Source organism: Onychostruthus taczanowskii, unplaced genomic scaffold (assembly GCF_017590055.1).
Source record: "Onychostruthus taczanowskii isolate IOZ18803 unplaced genomic scaffold, ASM1759005v1 scaffold296, whole genome shotgun sequence".
In the NCBI taxonomy this organism is placed as follows: domain Eukaryota; kingdom Metazoa; phylum Chordata; class Aves; order Passeriformes; family Passeridae; genus Onychostruthus; species Onychostruthus taczanowskii.
This window is the reverse complement of record NW_024500305.1, coordinates 2,732-21,097: the sequence shown is the minus strand read 5'-3', so window position 1 is coordinate 21,097 and position 18,366 is coordinate 2,732. Positions and strand designations below refer to the sequence as shown.

The following is an 18,366-nucleotide window of genomic DNA, read 5'->3' as shown; positions in this document are numbered from 1 at the left end:
GGCCCCAGCGCCCCCCGGGAGGGGAATTTGGGGAGGTGGGAGTGGGGCAGCGCCAAGGCCGGGCCCCCCTGCGCTGTCCTGGCGGGAGCGGCTGCAGTGGGGACCGAGTGCGGGCGGGAGGGGCCGAGAGCCCAGCGCTGCCCCAGCCCGACCTGCCCCAGCTCCATCCCTGCCCCTGCGGTGGGATGCTGTGGCTTTGGGGGGAAGAGGGAGCCGGCAGTGGGTGCTGGGCCTGGGGCAGGAGGAGAAGGTTAGGAGAAGTAGGGTTGAGGAACAAAGTGGTCAAATGATGCATGTGGGAGGAAAAGGTGGGATTGTGCAGGAGAAGAGGAATAGCAGGAGGAAGAGGAGTGGGAGGAAGAGCAGGGACACATGAGGAGGAGTAGGAGCAGATACAGGAAGCGCCACAACGTTTCATCAACCCCCTGTATCTCCAGCCTCACCCCCAGCCCCAGGATCATTGCCACCTGGCCAGGTGGGGAGGATCCACGATTTCCATGGGGGTAAATCTCGGCTTTCTGGGTTTATTGGGTTCTGAGCTTTATTGGGTTAAATGTTCATGTTTTGTTTTTTTGTGAAGCCTGAATATTTGTATTTTGGAGGGGGTTTGGTCTGAATCTTGATGTTTGGGGAGTTTTTGAGCTGTGTCTTGATGTTTGGAGGATTTTTGTACTGAATCTTGATGTTTTGGAGGTTCTTACAGACACGAGATTCCCAATGGCTTCCTGAGATGAACTTGGGCAAGGAGGAGCTCCCAGTCCAAGGCGCTTTCATCTTGTTTTTTTCTCCAAACCACAATTTTTCATTCTTATGCATCTCTGGATGGAGGAGGAGGAAAAGCCTTGGAGATATCGCACAAGGAGGGGCTGCAAACCCAGCCCAGGGAGCCGCGGGGAGGAAAAAGGCCCCCTGAGCCAGGAAGGCGGCCGGAGATCCAGGCAGAGCTCGGAGCTGGTGGAGAAGCCTCATGGTGGGGAGAAGCCACACAAGTGCTTGGAATGTGGGAAAGGTTTCAGCCGGCGCTTGAACCTGATCCAGCACCAGGTGATCCACACTGAGGAATGGCCCTACGAGTGTGAGGAATGTGGGAAGAGCTTCAGAAGGAGCTCATACCTGATCCAGCACCAGGTGATCCACAGTGGGAAACGGCCCTATGACTGTGGGGAATGTGGGAAGAGCTGCAGAGACAGCTCTGACCTGATCTGGCACCAGAGGATCCATACTGGGGAACGGCCCTACACATGTGGGGAATGTGGGATGGGTTTCATCCAGAGCTGCAGACTGAAGAAGCACCAGAGGATCCACACGGCGGAGAGGCCCTACCAGTGTGGGAAGTGTGGGAAGAGCTTCAGCCAGTGCAATACCCTGATTCAGCACCAGGTGATCCACACAGGGGAACGGCCCTACACCTGCCTGGAATGTGGGAGGAGCTTTGGGTGGATCTCTGCCCTGAGAAAACATCACCAGCGCATCCGCACTGGGGAGAAACCCTACAAGTGTCCTGAGTGTGGGAAGAGGTTTCAGATCAGCTCTGATCTCCTTGTACATGAACGGATTCACACAGAGGAGAGGCCCTTCTGCTGCCCCGACTGCGGGAAGGGCTTCCATGTAAACTCCCGCCTCACAACCCACCGGCGCATCCACACTGGGGAGAGGCCCTACAAGTGTGGGGAGTGTGGGGAGAGCTTCTCACAGAGCTCAACCTTGACCAAACACCAACGGAGGCACCACTAAGGGAAGCCCTGTGAGTGCCCTGAGTACTGGAAGAGCTTCATGTGCTACTCCAGCTCCATCCCCCATGGGAGGGGAGGATCGGCATTGGATGATCCCCAGTGACCCCCGTTGGGCAGATCCCTGATGACCCCTTACTGGAAATTGAAGAGAGAGTAAAACAGTGGAGCTGATCGAGAAACTGTGGGAGACACAGACACACATAAAGTCTCCTTTGGCAAGAGGTGACCAAGAAACATGTTGTGAGACTGTGTGATAAGATAATGTTACCAGGTGATGTGATGTCATGAACAATATGCAACCAATGGGAAATTGTTACCAAAAGTAGAGCCCTATATAAGCACCATATGAAGTAAAACCCTCTGTACAGGCCTGGTATACTCAATAAAATTGGCTTCTGATGTAAACTCGGATGTCCCCATCTCTCCATCTGCTGATAATTGGTACTCTGTGTGAGGAGCAAGAACCAGCCTATCTGTGCTGCTGTCGGCAAGCCCTCCACAACTGGAAGTGCTGGTGCAAGAACCAGGAGTGGGCCCCAAATAGAAGGAGGTGAGCCAAGGGGAACATGGGACAAAGCACATTTAACAAAGAGAGAGGCGCTTTTGAACTCGTGCTTGCTTTGCTTGGGAAACATGGCAAATCCTTGCCAAAGCTGGTCTTGAAACTTATTCTTAAATGGGTGGCTATTAAGCGTCCCAATGTCACTGCCTCCTCTATTTTTACAGCTGCTGTTTGGGATGACGTGGGGGTTGAGCTCTGTGATTTAGCTCGTGCAGGACACGAACCGGCAATTCGTATGCTCCCGTCCTGGAGAAAAATTTTTGAGACATTAAGAAAGCAAGAGCAGCCTCAGGCTGTATCCTCAGTGGATACCGCTGGCCTCCACCCTGCTCTGACTCTTCCTGCCCACTTGAAACTGGTGCTTCTAAAACTGAAGAGCAGCCACAGCCATCTGCCCAGACAAAGGAGAGGAAGGCATCCTGTCCCTCGGTCGTTAGCAGCCTATATTGCTGACCATGGCTCTAGTAGAGAGGAGGAGGGGGACACCTTCAATCCAGGACCAATAGATGCAGATGCTGAGCCTGGCCTATTCCCTCCTGACCCTCATGAAAACTGGGTGTGATTAAAGAAAAAGGGTCTTAAGGAGGCGGATTTTGATGTCACAGTGAAAATAGTCGTGCCAGTCAGACTTCACAGTGCCAGGGGAAACAACCTGCAGTGGGAACCCCTCGCTTATTGGAAATTAAGGAGCTACCCTGTATGGCTATGGAACACAGGCCAGGGTCTCCCTATTTTGCTAATCTTTTACAGTCTACATTATCAACTCATCTTATGACTCCTCATGATTTAAAGGGATTGGTGAGCCTATTATTAACCCCAACTCAGTATGCCATTTTTGATGTTTGTTGCAAGCCACTAGCCTGTTGGTGGTGGAGCAAGAGGCAGCAATGTCGCAACCTTCCAGAAGCGTCTCCAGTAATGGAGCCACTTGGTGGCACAGGCACACACACACAATCACTCCAGCACACACTTCCGGTAGCTCTTGTAGAATTACCCACAACAAAGAAGTGGGAAGGGTCTTTGCATGGAGTTCCAAGTAGGTTTGTTGCAACCACACATGAAGGGGTCCAGCGACATTGACAAAAGCACATTGGAGGGTCCAGATTTAAATATAGGGGACAAGGAGGCAGAGCAGAGCATCAGGGCCCTGGGCTGAGGGCTCAGGGTGGTACAGAGGGGGGACAAAGGGTGGCAGCCAGTAAGGTAAAGGCAGCAGGACACTGCAGGAATATGGGACCAATGCATAAGCAGGGAAGGGAGAACATTCTAAGGCATATACATATGAGGAAAAATTAGTGGGGAGGCCAACGGGACAACCAAGGAAGTTTAAGTGGGGTACATTTGCATATACAACAAAGCATCCTGTGAGAGGCTCTGCTCAGTCACCCTGAACAGGGAGATTTCTCCAGCTTAGGGAGGATTATAATGGATCTTTGTTCTGTAGGCCTATCGGACTCCACAATTCCCCCTTCTTTATTTAATAAAAAGGCATCTCCCAAGGATGGTTTGAAAATTAAACATTTAAAACAGCTTAATAAACATAAAACAATCAAAAGCACCCATAATAAATTATTTAAAATGGATGCAAGCCATCCTTTGAGGCCCCAGTTTCCAAAGAGGTCCTGGTACGGGTCTGGGGCCATTTGGGCTTTAAGTTCTTTTGCTTGGTCCTGGATCTTCCAGATTTTGGCATGGATGCCCTTGCTGTAGGAGGATAGGTTGAGGCTGCACAGCCTGTTGAATTTTTCTTTGGGCTGTGTCACCATCCATGTCTCGATGGTTGGTGGTGATGGGGGCATCCAGAAGACCAGGATGACTGAGGCCATGTAGGCAGTGGCTCTCATTATGGTGGATGGTGTCAGGGTAGGTGCTTTCTGTAAGGTTTAAACGAGTTATTTTAACAATTGTCACATTTCGGGTGGGCGAGGCTGGTGCCTTCCCTTCTCTTCCTCTATCCCTCTTTATTAAATAAGAGAATCAGGAAAGGGGAATAGTAATAAGGTAAAATAAAATGCGTGGGGAAAATTAAAATAGAGAAGGGGGGGATGGTAATTGTTGTAACTGGGAACAGGAGGGTATGTGGGAGGATGTTAGTAGGATATTAGTGAGTGGGGTATGGGGGGATGTTAGTAGAATGTTAGTAAGGGGAGGGATGTGACTTATTTATTCTGTGGTTGTGGGTGACGTGTCCATGTCCATCTCTGGTCCTGCTTCTTGTGGTGGGACAGGCGGGTAGATTTTGTCTGGAGGATTTGCACTGTCTCTGTCTCCATGCAGAGCTGGTCTCATCTTTTGGGTCTTCTATGTTGGTCTCAGGAGTGTTTGCCACTGGTGTATTTGTTTGTGCAAGAAGTGGTTTTAGAAATTTCCCTGGGAGCCACCTGGGTCCTGATGGTGTTGAGATATAGGCATATCCTCTTCCCCAAGTTATTAAAGGGAAAGGGCCAGAAATGTGTTGGGTGTCTGGGTCCTTGATCAGCACTGGCGGTTTTTCAACTAGTTTCACTTGGCATGAGTTGGAAAAGGAGAGGACAGGGCGGAATTTGCTCTGTGAACAAGCTGTTAAAAAATTTTATTGTATAAAGATCCTTACAGAGCCTCTCAGTTGGAGAGGTTGTCTCTGTCCCTCCCCGTAGCTGATCGAGAACCCGTTTAAGGGTGGAATGGGCTCTTGGCCTCTTTCAATGATGGCTTGGCTGGTGGGAGAATGAGGTGTGTCTGTATTGTGCTTTACCCTCCACTGATTGAAGCTCCATTCCTTTGAGCTTGTGGGAGGTATGAACCAGACCATTGTCTGTTTTAATCTCTTCAGGGACTCTCAAGGTGGCAAACGCAAGCAGAGAGTGCCTGATGGTCTCTTTGGCACTTTCTCCTGCATGGGCCAAGACAAATACTGCCCCTGAGAATGTGTCAATTGACTCGTGTTAAGTATTTGGATCATCCAAAGGCAGGGTAATGTGTAACATCAGTTTGCCACAACTGGCAGCTGTTCAGGCCTCGGGAGTTAACCCCTAAGGTGAAAGATGGAATTTGATAAACTTTGTAATTTGGGCAGGTGGACACCATTGCCCTGGCTTGATCCCAAGGTAGTCTGAACATTCGCATTAACACAGGAACATTTTGATGAAAGAAATCATGGCTTAGTTTGGCCTGTGAAAAAATATCTGGCATGTTGGCATGGTGCACAGGCATGGCCAGGGCATCTGCTTTACAGTTCCTTCCACGATGGGTCCTGGGAGGTCTGTGTGTGACCTCACATGCCTAATGTGAAACAGTTGCTTTTGGTCAGAGAGAAGGTATATTCATTCTGAAAGCAATTTGTACAAATTTGGGTTTATTACCTCCCTTAATAGTGAATATTCTGCCCTCATAGCTACTCCAGCAACATAGGCCAAATCAGTGACTAAATTAACAGGTTCTTGGAACCTCTCTGACACGGTGCCGGAGTCTCACGGCTAGCTCGATCACCCCACAGCACCATGCCGAGAGTGGAACACACCCCAGAAGCAGGGTGATCTGGGGTGCAGCTTAGAGCAAAAGCTCCATGGCACTTGGATGAAACAGATGCAGAGTGTGGAGGCAAGGATGAGGAGAAAGCTCTCAGTCTGGGTTCCAGGGAGAGGTTTATTTGAGGGAAAATCCAAGGATGAAGAGCCGCGATAAAGGGTTTGCAGGGACCTTTAAGTGGGGGAGGTTCAAGGGGAGGGTACAAAACTTCAACCAATTAGGGATATCCTGGGGAGGAGCAAAAGGCTGGGGTTTTACAGTGTATCAACCAATGAGGGGGATGAGGGGAGGAGAATGAGTCACATAGTCCAATGGGGTGTCAAGGATTAGGGGATTTCCAAAGGGGAGATCCAAAATGGGAGTGGTACAAAGAGACATTGGCAGGGAACTTGCTGGAACAAGGGGCTGGTATTAAGGGGGATTGACAAGCATGGGCTGGGCCGAGGGAGGATTGACACAGAACATTTGAGAGCAATGGGCAGGATTAGATGAGACAGACGACCTAGGGGGAGGTTACAATTTCAGGGACAAGCCATTAACTCTGGGGAATAAGGGGGATACAGACGAGTCCATGAAACCTAAAAATGCACCACAGCACCTCTCAAATGCTCGGACAATGGCAGGGAGTTGAGGAATTTGAGGGGATCCCTCAAAAATTTGGACGTTAGACTCTCACTTCTGTTTTAGAGGATCCCTCCCAGTCATCACTGACTTGTGGGTTGCTCCTGAGCCATCTGTGAAAATTGTCAATGCCTTTAGAGGTTTTCTGTTTTGGACTAGTGTTGAGACCAAAATAAAAACTGAATTGAACAGCTTATGACTTGGTGGGTGGATGGAAATTTGGCCTGGATAGCTGTCCAGGGTGAGTTGAAGGTGTTCATTTGTCTGGAGCAAGCAAATTGTCCAGATCTCCTGTTGTCAATGGCATATTGACATGTGAAGTCATACCCAGCAAGGGTGGAAGGCATGCTCTGGTTTTAACAATTAGTTGTGCCTTGAGTCCTGCAGAGTGGTGATTGTTTTGGTCAGTTGATGGTGGAGAAAGACCTACTTGAATATGAGGAGTGGATGTTTCAGTTCCTTGTCCTAATGGAATATTAGTGTGTGGGAATCTGAGTGACTTACCCAGAATTATGAGTCTGAAGGGAAGCATCGGATACGTTCAATGAGCTTGCTGGGAGGAGAGGGCTTTTTGCACTTTTTTGATGGATTCCTGGGCCTCCGGAGTGATGCTTCTTGGGGAATCAAGATCCTTGTTGCCAAAAGGAGGCTGAAGAGCGGAGTGAGGTTTTCCATCGTAATCCCCAGCAGTGGACACACCCAGCTGATGGATCCCCAGAGCTGGTGAAGATTGCGGAGGGTCCTGCGGTTGTCCTTGATAGAAAGCTGCAGGGGTACGACAGTCCACTCATGGATCCAAAGTCCCAGGTAAATCCAAGGTCAGGTGTGTTGGATTTTGTCCTCCTGGATTTCAAATCCAGCTTCCTCAATTGTCTTGATGGTCTCAGAAAGAACTATGTTAAGGAAGTCTCTTCCTGGGCACAAATAAGAATGTGCCTCAGGTTTAGCTGGGTGTGTTTTCAATTACCATCTGTTAAAGGAGGGGCAGTTATCCTCTGTTAATTGGGCAGTTAACTTTATCTCCTCCACAACCAGTCCTCCCTCTGGGAGATATCTTCTGTTAATGGGCTATTGAGTGTCACCTCATGACTGATAAAAATTTCATCATCCCATTGTGAGATGCTCCATCCAGAGGAAGGAGCTGTTGCAATAGGACATGAAATAAAACAATGCGGACACTGGAACTCCAAGGAAAGAAGAAGGAAAGTTTATTTTCTGACTCCAATATTTATAGACTGTCAAAAGTGACAGTAGATTGGAAGATGAAATTGCCACCTCTCCAATGACACTGGACAAACCAACAGCCCATCAAATTTCTTCTCCTCCAGAGAGGAATGTAAAAACAATAATTATTTACATAAAAGTGTGTGAGAAACTCCATTACAAGAATGTAAACATCAGAAGGCTTAGAAGAACTTAGAAGAACAGGGCGACATCTCACCCTTTTTCCGTTTATACAGAAAAAGAAAAAATGAAAAATGTGAAATGGAAAAAATGAACGATGTTCATCAGAGTGATCACTCATGTCATCTACATCTGAGTCCTCTCTCAATGATTCATCCACTTGATGACTTTCAGTTTGGTCACAGTTTCCATTTTGCCTGTTGGCTGGATTCTGTCTGTACGGTTGCAGGTCAGGACAAAGACACTTCAAAGGTACCCAGCATACCCCCGTATCTGTGGATACGCAAGCATACCCACACCCAGAAGTGATAAGGTCAGAGGGACATTCTCACTGTTTGGTGACTAAATTCTGCACCCGAACCTTCACTCGAGGCTGATGTGTCTTCTCCACAGCCTGCAACAAAAGGTGATGATTCAAGATGACAGGATTATTTGAATTCTGCGGCACAGTGAGATTATTGATGGTAGACAAAGCTTTTGCCAACTGACTGTGTGGGGCTTTACCCTGCATTCCCTGTTTTGGTTTTTGAAGAACCCACTTCAGAGTAGTATGAGCGCATTCTACAATAGCTTGACCAGCTGGAGAATGAGGGATACCAAACTTGTGTGAGACACCCCACAACTGCAGGAACTGCCGCACCTTCTGTGATGCATAAGCAGGACCATTGTCGGTTTTCACAGCAGAAGGTATGCCCAGAACAGCAAAGGCCCCCCTCCAGTGGGCAAAGACATCACGGGCCTTTTCTCCAGTGTGAGCAGAAGCCCACATCGCAGAGGAGGATGTGTCCACAGTAACACAGTGTGTCAGGCTGAGGTGCTACCCACGCTGGGTAAGCCAACTTGTCAGCCCTTGCCTCACCTTCCACTATAAACCCTGGCAAATTGTTGTGACTCCTCACATGCAGAATGTAGTACAGATGAACCTGGGCCTGAATGGCACACCACAAGGTCTTCAGTAAATGAAACAAGGCCAGATTACTGACATCCTTCAAAACTGAATGACCCAACCTCTGTGCAACGTCGGCCACATAGAGAATCTGTGACCAAATTGAAAGGTTCCTGGGAAAATTTTCTCAAATGCCATGACAGCAGCTTTCATGTCAACCAATTGGTCTGACCCATCCTCATGAACTTCCAGGACCTGCCACTCAGATCCATCCCTCCAAGTAACAATGGCCTTCCCTGTTTTCCCTGAACCATCAGTGAAGACGGTGGGTCCTTGCACTGGTTTGTGACCAGTTTTGGGCCGCAAAGAAATTCGTGTGAATTTCGCCACCTGCAGTATCTTGTGGCTGGGCAGATGATAAATGATCTGCCCTGAAAAGTTTTCCAGAGCACTTTGCAGGGACACACTGTTTGCAAAGTTCCAGTCAAAATCCTCCCACTGTACCGGGAGTACGATCTTTGCGGGATCCGCACCCATCGATTACAAACACTGTTGCTGGCATTTGATTATCAAGCGAGCAGTGAACTCAGACAATGGGGTTGCTGTCTTCTGCGGCTGATGGGGCAGGAAACCCCATTTCAAGATGTGGAAGGAATCGGATCATTTGTCACTCCATTGGCCAGTGATGCCTGTGGGATGCGAATCTGGAGTGGTAATGAACACAGTGACATCAACAGAAGGATCAAAGCGATAAACCTGGCAAGCAGAAACAGCTCGCTGAACCACCTCCAGCACCTGAGGCGCCTCAGGGGTCAATGTGCGAGGTGACTTTAAATCAGTCTCCCTTTAACAGATCAAACAGAGGAGACAATTGTGTGTCCATCAGTCCCAGGTGTGAACGTAACCAAGCGATGACACCTACAAATTTCTGGGCATCATTCAGTGTCTTCACAGAATGCACAAATTGCACCTCCTGGTGTCGGATTGTCCGTTCCAGAATTTTGACTCCCAAATACTTCCAAGACAGTTGTTGTTGAACCTTTTCTGGAGCCACCTGCAGCCCATGAGAATGCAAAACATTGAGCAACTGAGGCTGGATCCTCAGCAGCTCCTCCTGGGTGGACGCAGCCATCAAAATGTCGTCCATATAATGATAAAGACGGGCATTAGGAAACTGCTTGGAAACGCCACAATTCGGACAAAATGTTGTCACCGAATCAGACTCAAGCAGAGGCACAGCCTGAGCCAGGGGCTCCCTGCAGCCCCCAAGCACCGTGAAGACACAAAGAAAGGGCAGTTCTCCCCGCACTGCTGCCTCCATGGCGCAGGGAGGGGCACGGTAGGCTTAGCCAACTCCACAGGGATCTCAGAAGCCTGTGGGGCTCTGCCCACTCACTGACCGCTTGGAACCAGCTGGCTGGGAGCCCAATCCACCCTGGGGGAGCAAACATCCAAGATGGAACCATCTTCCAGCTCAGTGTCCTGGGGGAGAGGGGAGGGTTCTGCTTTGCGCTGAAATTTGAATTCCCCTTCGTCTGTGTCCAAGATGGAAGGGTCCTCCTGAAAACTCTTGAGAGCTATAAAATCCAATCCCCCGCCAAACCAGGTCAAACTTTTTCCACTGCACCAGCAACGATCCCATGTCTATACTACAATCAGCAAAGAGAGCTGCCATGAGGCGTTCTCCCATGAGAGACCACACTTGCCTGGAGAGCACCTCCACAGGGTCTGAAATAAACCCTTGCTCTCTTGCCCACAGAAATAATCTCTCAAAATCGCTCCAGGAAATGGAAGCCCGTTTCCGCTCCATGAGACCCTTTCTGAGATCCAAAACCAAGGAGTCCTCCATAGAAACCACAGGGGTTGTCACTATCACAAAGTGCCAAACGGCTCGCAGTCACCACGCCAAAGCAGGGAAGGGGGGGTAAAACTATACGACCTCACTCACGGCTGTCCCACACGTGATGACTACCACATGTCGCAATAGGACATGAAATAAAACATGCGGACACTGGAACTCCAAGGTAATAAGAAGGGAAGTTTATTTTCTGACTCCAATATTTATAGACTGTCAAAAGTGACAGTAGATTGGAGGATGAAATTGCCACCTCTCCAATGACACTGGACAAACCAACAGCCCATCAAATTTCTTCTCCTCCAGAGAGGAATGTAAAAACAATAATTATTTACATAAAAGTGTGTGAGAAACTCCATTTCAAGAATGTAAACATCAGAAGGCTTAGAAGAACTTAGAAGAACAAAGCAACAAGGAGCCAAGCATTTGTATCTATATATATAATAATATATATAGGATATAATCTGAGATTTGGAACAACAGAGACAGCCTTTTCTCACTGGATTCCTAGAGAAGCAGCTTTCTTCTCCACTGCATTCCCAGAGGAAGTCCAGATAAAATTGCCTGCTGCAACACATTAGGTATGGTTTTGATTGCAGCAGCAGCTACTAGAGAATCTACATAGGCATTGCCTTCAACAAAAAATCCTGGTAATGATGTGTGGCTACGAATATGCATGATGAAATAAGGATGTTTTCGAGCACCAATGACTGTCCATAACTTCACTAACATAGTAAACAATGGTTTCTCTTGGATGTTATACAATACTGCTTGATCTAATTGCTTAACCAAATTGGCAACATAGATAGAATCAGTAACTATATTTAGAGAATCAGGAAATAAAGTGAAAGCCAAAAGAACAGCACAAAGTTCAACCAGTTGAGGAGATCCCTGCTGAATCACTGTCTCATATTCCCAGTGATCATCCCTTTTCCAAGCTACAGCTGCTTTTCCAGTTTTCCCGGATCCATCTGTAAAAACCTTTATACCTTCCACTGGAACAGGAGAACAAATTTGTTTTCCTTCAAAAGGAATCTCCTTGGTCAGTTTTAGAATCGGATGAGAAGGTAAATGGTGTTTTATTTGGCCTGTAAAACAAGACAAGGCAGACTGCAATTCATGATTATTTTGAAAGCACCATTCAAAATACCACTGTTGTACAGGTATCACAATGGTCACAGGGTCATGTCCCAAAATTTCATGACAACGCCTGCAGCCTTTGATGATAATATCTGCAAAAAGCTCATAAAGTCCTGGAGCTGTTTTCCGAGATCTGAAAGATAAAAATATCCATTCCAAAATATGCAGTTGGTCTTCCCAATTATCACTCCATTGACACAGTATTCCACAGGGTATTTCATGGTCTTTCAAAATAAACAATTGAACACCAACAGAGGTATCTATTCTGATAACAAATTCGTGTGCTAAGGCTAATTCAATTTCTTCTAGGGTCTTTTTTGCTGCCGGAGTCAATTGCCTCTCATCAGTAGAGGAAGTGATGCCTGAGAGCAAATCAAACCATGGTTGCATCTGATGACTTCATTGATGTTTGCATTGATGATTTATGCCTAAATATGATCGAATCCAATCTATTAAACCAACCAATTTCTGTACATCGGTAACAGTTTTAACATCAGTATCTAATTTCACAGGTTGAGGCATAACTTGAGTGTTAGTCACCAACATACCTAGATATTTCCAAGGCATGTGTTCCTGCTCTGGGGCAATGATCAGACCAAAAGCTTTCAAATTTGTCACAGCACATTGTTTAAGAGCTGACAACTGTTGTTTGTTGTCAGATGCTAACAAGATATTATCCATGTAATGATAACAGTAGCAGTTGTTAAATTGCTCTTGCACTTTTGACAAGGCCTGTGCCACAAACCACTGACAAATAGTTGGTTAATTTTCACTCCTTGGGGAAGTACCCTCCATTTATATCTTTTATTGGGTTCAGCATGATTCGTCGAAGGCACAGTAAAAGCAAATTTTTCTTTGTCTTGCTCAGTGAAGCTAGTAAAGAAACAATCTTTCAAATCAATGACAACTATCTGCCATTCCTGTGGAATCATTGTAGGTGTAGGAAGGCCTGGTTGTAAAGCTCCCATTGTTGCCATTACAGCATTTATCTGCCGTAAATCATGTAAAAGTCTCCATTTTCCTGATTTCTTTTTTATTACAAAAACAGGGGTATTCCAGGGCCTGAATGATTCTTCAATATGTCCCGCTTGCAATTGTTCTGTGACTAATTCTTGCAGGGCAGTAAGCTTTTCGGTCATAAGGGGCCACTGGTCAACCCAGACAGGTTTATCTGTCAACCATGTCAAGGCTACAAGTGGATGTTCACCGCCCTGCATCACAGTGGCCCCTATTAAAAATCCGTAGTAATTTTGACACCCCATTGAGATAAGCAATCTTGTCCCACAAACTCTGAGGAGCATCAGCAACATAGGGTCTGATGTTTACTTGTTGCCCATCAGGATGCTTCACATTAATTACAATGGCTGACAAACCACCTGTTGTAGCACCACCCAGCCCCATAAGTCCAAAACATGCATGAGAGGCCACGATTCAGGCCAGCAAAGTCAGGAGAATATTGTGGCATCTGCTCCAGTGTCAATCAGACCTGTTACTGATAAGGTTCCTGGATGACTTTCACTGGCTGTGAGTATGCATGTCTTTTCCAGACGGTTCTCCATTACTTTCTCAGTCCAGAACACTTGAGGTACTCCTGTTGATCCAAAACTTCATGTGCTGCGACTTAGGTCCACTGCATTTGGAACAGAACTCACAAAAGGTACAATCTGAGCAATGCAAGTTCCTTTCTGAATTGTGACGGGGGGGGCGGGGGTGTCATCAAGTGATACCATAGCATGAAGCTGTCTTAAATAATCAGCATCAAAAAATCCTAAACGCACATGAATACCTCTAAGTGTAGTACTTGATCTTCCTATCAAAAATGCACTCAACCCCCGTCCTATTGGACCAAAGGCATTGAGGGGCACTTCAAGTGTTTCTTTTGCCAAAATGGTTACCTTGTCGGCGGTGGGTATATCAATCCCTGTGGACCCACTTGTTGCCCCTGAGTATTGTTTGCAAATGAGCAGCTTTGCAGTGCTGGGAAGGCTATAATTGCTGCTGTGGTTGTTGGGGTATTTGTGTTCCCATGTACCCCTTCGCGCTCTTCCTCCCATTTCCCTGCAACAGCTGACCATTTGCATGATATTTAATCCTGCCTTCTTTAGCATAGTGCCCAAATTTAGCACAATGATTGCACACAACATCACTGCTTGCAGTTGACTTAGATGTTATTTTCTGGGTATTACACTGTGCCCTTACGTGCCCTTGCTGTCCACAATTATAGCATTTCGATGGGGGTCTTAGAACCACAGCAAGAACTGCCATTTTATGCTCCACTGAACCAACTTTCGAGCAAGCCGTAATCATTTCAGGCAGTGTGGGTTCCCCAGGTAAGGTGTCAATAATCTTTCTACAGTCTGGGTTTGCATTTCCTTTGGCCATTTGTATACACAATCTGTGTCGCAAAGATTCATCATCTACCTGTTTTTCAATAGCTGCAGCAAGCTTTTCCACAAATGGCAAAAATGGTTCTCTCAGCCCCTGTTGGTATAGTAACATATCTCAGTTTTGGAGGTGCCATTTCCATTGTTTTAATTAAAGCACTCACACCAATTTGCTGAGCTTTTGTCAAAATTGAAGGACCCCACTTTGCCTGTAAATCTGGGTTGGCAAAAGGCCCAGTGTCCAATAAGGCATCAACACCCACAGCATGACGAGGGGCATGTTGAGGCAGTTGCATATTTGTTGAAGCTGTGTGCTCAGTCACTTGCCTCCAAGTTTCTTGAAATACACGGTATTGTACTGGTTGGAACAAAATTGTAGCAAGATGCATGATGTCATAAGGTGAAAGCACATCTGCATTGATTACATGTATTAATTGCATTACTTCAGAGGAATTAATACCATACTGAGGCACTTTCGATTGGAGATCTTGCACAACCTTCCAGGCAAAGATGTGATGACTATCATCCTGCCCTGTTCCAGGAGCTGCTTTTAAAACTGGAAAAGCCATAGGGTTATCACAGGCAACATTTGCATTAACACTCTTCTCCTGAGGTACTCTTGGAGCACCTAATATTTCTATTTTGTCCCAATTCTTTTCTTCAGCTGCTTTCTTCCTAGCAAATTCCCAAAACTCCTGAGGCTGTCAAGGAAGCACAGTGACTTGACATGGAGGCAAAGTCCATGGGGCAGTAGGGCTAGAGCTATTAGGAGGTGAACTGTCAACAGTTCCTTGGCCCAACTCCGGTGTTACTCGGGTGAGTCTTCACTTGATTCACTGTCACTGTCAGGTAGCGGAGGATACGACCTTGCAGATTGTTCCTGCAGCTCAGAGGGGTGCAGGGGGGCAGATGGCTGGGTTTCTCTCTCTCTGCTAAAGACATTTCAGCTAACTGGCATAGTGGTGTAGTGTATACAGGCGCCATTCCGAGCTGCTGTTGCAGATAAGAGATAAAGAGGCTTAGGAGTCTGATAAGGAGACACTATGGCAGCTTTCCCAGAAGCTTTGGCAGCCAGCCTGGTAACTTCCATGGCACCTGCACCTTCTTCAAGGATGGATTCAACAAGTTCCCCCTCAGAGGCCCCGTCTGCCTGATACCCCCATCAGTTTCTGTTATCAACCCTGATTCTTCATCCACATCCTGCTCTGGTTATTCTCGTTCTGTTTTCCCTTTCTTTAATGCCTCAAAAAGCGATCCCCAAGTAACAGCTAGATCGACCACAGTTTTATCTCCCGCTCAGATGACTTCCCACAGTCAGTCCCTGACCCTTTTCCATGCTTTAACACTAAATGCTGTATCAGGATCAGTGCTGAAACCCTGTGATTTAGCCCACAGCAATACATAGTCTGAAGTACTAATTCCCTTTTTACTTAACAAAACTTTCTATGTAGTCAAAACAGTCTGTTCCTCTTCAGATAAATTATTTCCCATTATTACTAGTTGGTGGCTCACCTACTTCCAGGTGTCTTGATAGGAGAAAATCAGGTCTGGACCTCCCTGTGGCTTCCACCGGCCACTCTCAGCTGCACCAACGCTGCCTCCCCCACTATGTCCCAGTGGGTCACAGTTGCCAGTCGCTAGGACCCCATATAGGTCCAGACCGAGTGTCTCGTTAAGGGTGTTATATCACGTTGGGGTCACCAGATGTCACTGTCAAGGCGGTCACGACACGAAGCAGACACCACAAGCAGTCTCAGATGGCAACTCTTTATTTGTGAGCATGGCTGACCTTTTATACACTTCCTGATTGTTTATGCTTCTTCTGCCCTAACTATTGGCCACAATAAATCAACTTAACACCATTGGTGAAAAGTTACAGTGACTTAACTAAGTTTCTAAAAATACTTTGTGCAGCTGTGAAGTTCTCTTCTTATCTTTCTTCAGTTCCTCAGTTCTCTTGGGTCTCCTTGGTTACAGCCTTGGAGAGAGCTCCTTATCAGCTTCTTCTTTCTTCTCAGTTTCTTCTTGCTCCTTTAGCTAACAGGCCAACTGTTAGCTCCTTCCACATTATACTGCTAGGTCCTCAATTCTGTTCATCAACAAATGCCCAGTGTTCTTTTGTACCATTCTATGGATGATATTCTTGTAGCAGCTGAACAACAGGAACTCACGGAGAAAGCCTTAGTTAGCCCTTGTCACCAAAGCTGTAAATCAGGCAGGGCTTTGCACAGCTCCTGAAAAGGTACAAAAGCATCCTCCGTGGAGGTATTTGGGGTGGTGCATTGGAGTCAATTCAATTTCTCCCCAAGCTCTGCAACTTCAGATATGTATTTGCACCTTACATGAAGTGCAAAAACTTTTGGGAACAATCAACTGGGTGTACTCCTTGTTAGGGATTTCAAATACAAAGCTAAAAGTCCTTTCTTTGAACGGTTAAATGGAGATTCAGAACTTTTATCAGCTAGACAACTCAGATTTCAAGTTCAGCAGGCGCTGCAATGCGTAACTGATGCCACAGTAAACCAACAAGCTGCACCCTGGGCACCTGAGCTGCCTTTCTTTTTAATAATCTTGCATCCAGCAAAACAGCCCCATGCCTTGATGTTTCAATGGGACTCCAAGGCACCAGACTCTTTGCTTATTATTGAATGGATTTTTTTACCACACCAAATGATCAAAACCATCAATACCAACATGAAATGATGGCCCAATTGGTTGTTAAGGCCCAACAGAGATTCATTTCTCTTGTAGGACTGGATTTTTCCCTATTTTTCTATTGTTTACCAGCTTGCATTTGAATTGGATATTTCAGGAATCAGAAGCTGTTCAGATGGCCTTTGCTGAATTCAGTGGACAAATCTCAATACATCCTCCAAAACAGAAGCTTTTAAACACATTTATTTCAATTGACAGAGAAAACCAAGAGGAGTGAGGTTCCCCTTCAAGCCTTAACAGTATTCACAGATGGTTCTGGTCATTCTCAGAAATCAGTGGTAGTATGGAGACACCTCTCTTCTAGTGCCTGGAGACCAGATGTATCCACAGCAGAGGGGTCGCCCCAAATTATTGAACTTGCTGCTGTTGTCAGAGCTTTTCAAAAGTTTTCTGTTCCTTTTAATCTGCTTACAGATTCAGCTTATGTTGCAGGAATCTTGATGAGAGCCAAAGCCAAAGTTTTGAAAGAGGTTGAAAATTCACAACATTTCTAATGGTTGCAGCTCCTTGTTTTTTCCTTATAAATTAGAACATCTGCTTACTTTGTTGTGCATATTTGATCACATACAGACCTTCCCAGATTTTTAGTTGAAGGGAACAGGCAAGCTGACCTTTTAACAATGTCTGTACAACAATCTGTTCTACCTAATAAGATAGAACAGGCTAAATTGACCCATTTGTTTTTTCACCACAATGGTGTCACTTTGATTTGGCACTTTGGCATTAGTAAAGCCCAACTTTTAGGAATTATTGCTCTTTGTCCTGATTGCCAAAGGTGCTCTTCTCCCTCTCTTACAGGAGGCATTAATCCCAGCGGGCTTCAGAGCCTTCAAGTCTGGCAGTCAAACATTACCCATTTTTCTGAATTTGGCCATTTAAAATACATTCATTCCTCTATTGATACCTTTTCTGGTGCTCTTTTTGCATCAGCCCAGTCAGGGAAAACAGCTAAAGATGTCTCTAGACACTTCACTGCTGTTTTGCCACTCTTGGTGTACCATCTGAAGTGAAGACAGACAATGGCCCAGCTTATACTTCCCGTCAAGTTGCTGCCTCTTTTGCCTTATGGCCCTGCAAGATCCAAACATCCCCTCCCCTGCAAAAACACCCTCCCAGAGACCCCCTGATGGACTTGGGGTGAGCTCCCCCTCCCCACTCACCTGCGGGATCTGGGGGGTCGATGCTGCCAGGGCCAGGGGAGCTTACTCCAGGCTTCAAGCCATGGGGACACTAAAGGATCCCCATGGAACAGCCCTTTTTTCTATCCCATCCCCAGCTTGCCCTCCCCTTTCACATCATTTCCTCAACCCCAAGACTCCTCTCAACTCAATTTGGGGGTCCCATCCCTTTCCCACTCTGAATCCTCTTTTCCCCTGCCCTCCCACCCAGTTCCCATCATGCCTCCACCTCTCATCCCTGTGCTTGGTTTTGGGGGACCCAGGTCCTTCCTGCTCAGTCTGTGGGGGTCGCATCCGCCCTTTCCCTCAATTCAGGCAGCTCCTGGCAGCTTTTTCCTGGGAGCAATCCCTGACTTTTGGGGTGTACTTTAAGAGTGTGAC

General features: G+C 46.7%; 1 protein-coding gene across 1 annotated transcript; it reads left to right on the top strand.

The window, feature by feature from the left end:
* The first annotated feature begins 725 nt into the window (after positions 1–725).
* LOC121337868 (zinc finger protein 239-like) lies at positions 726–1,734 on the top strand. Its single transcript, XM_041408234.1, has one exon. The coding sequence runs from the start codon at positions 811–813 to the stop codon at positions 1,732–1,734; it is 924 nt and encodes a 307-aa protein (XP_041264168.1). The 5' UTR covers positions 726–810.
* The last annotated feature ends 16,632 nt before the right edge of the window (positions 1,735–18,366 follow it).

Bases quoted from the DNA above. Each gene is read 5' to 3' on its own strand.
- LOC121337868 (XM_041408234.1), top strand. From the start codon at position 811: ATGCATCTCTGGATGGAGGAGGAGGAAAAGCCTTGGAGATATCGCACA.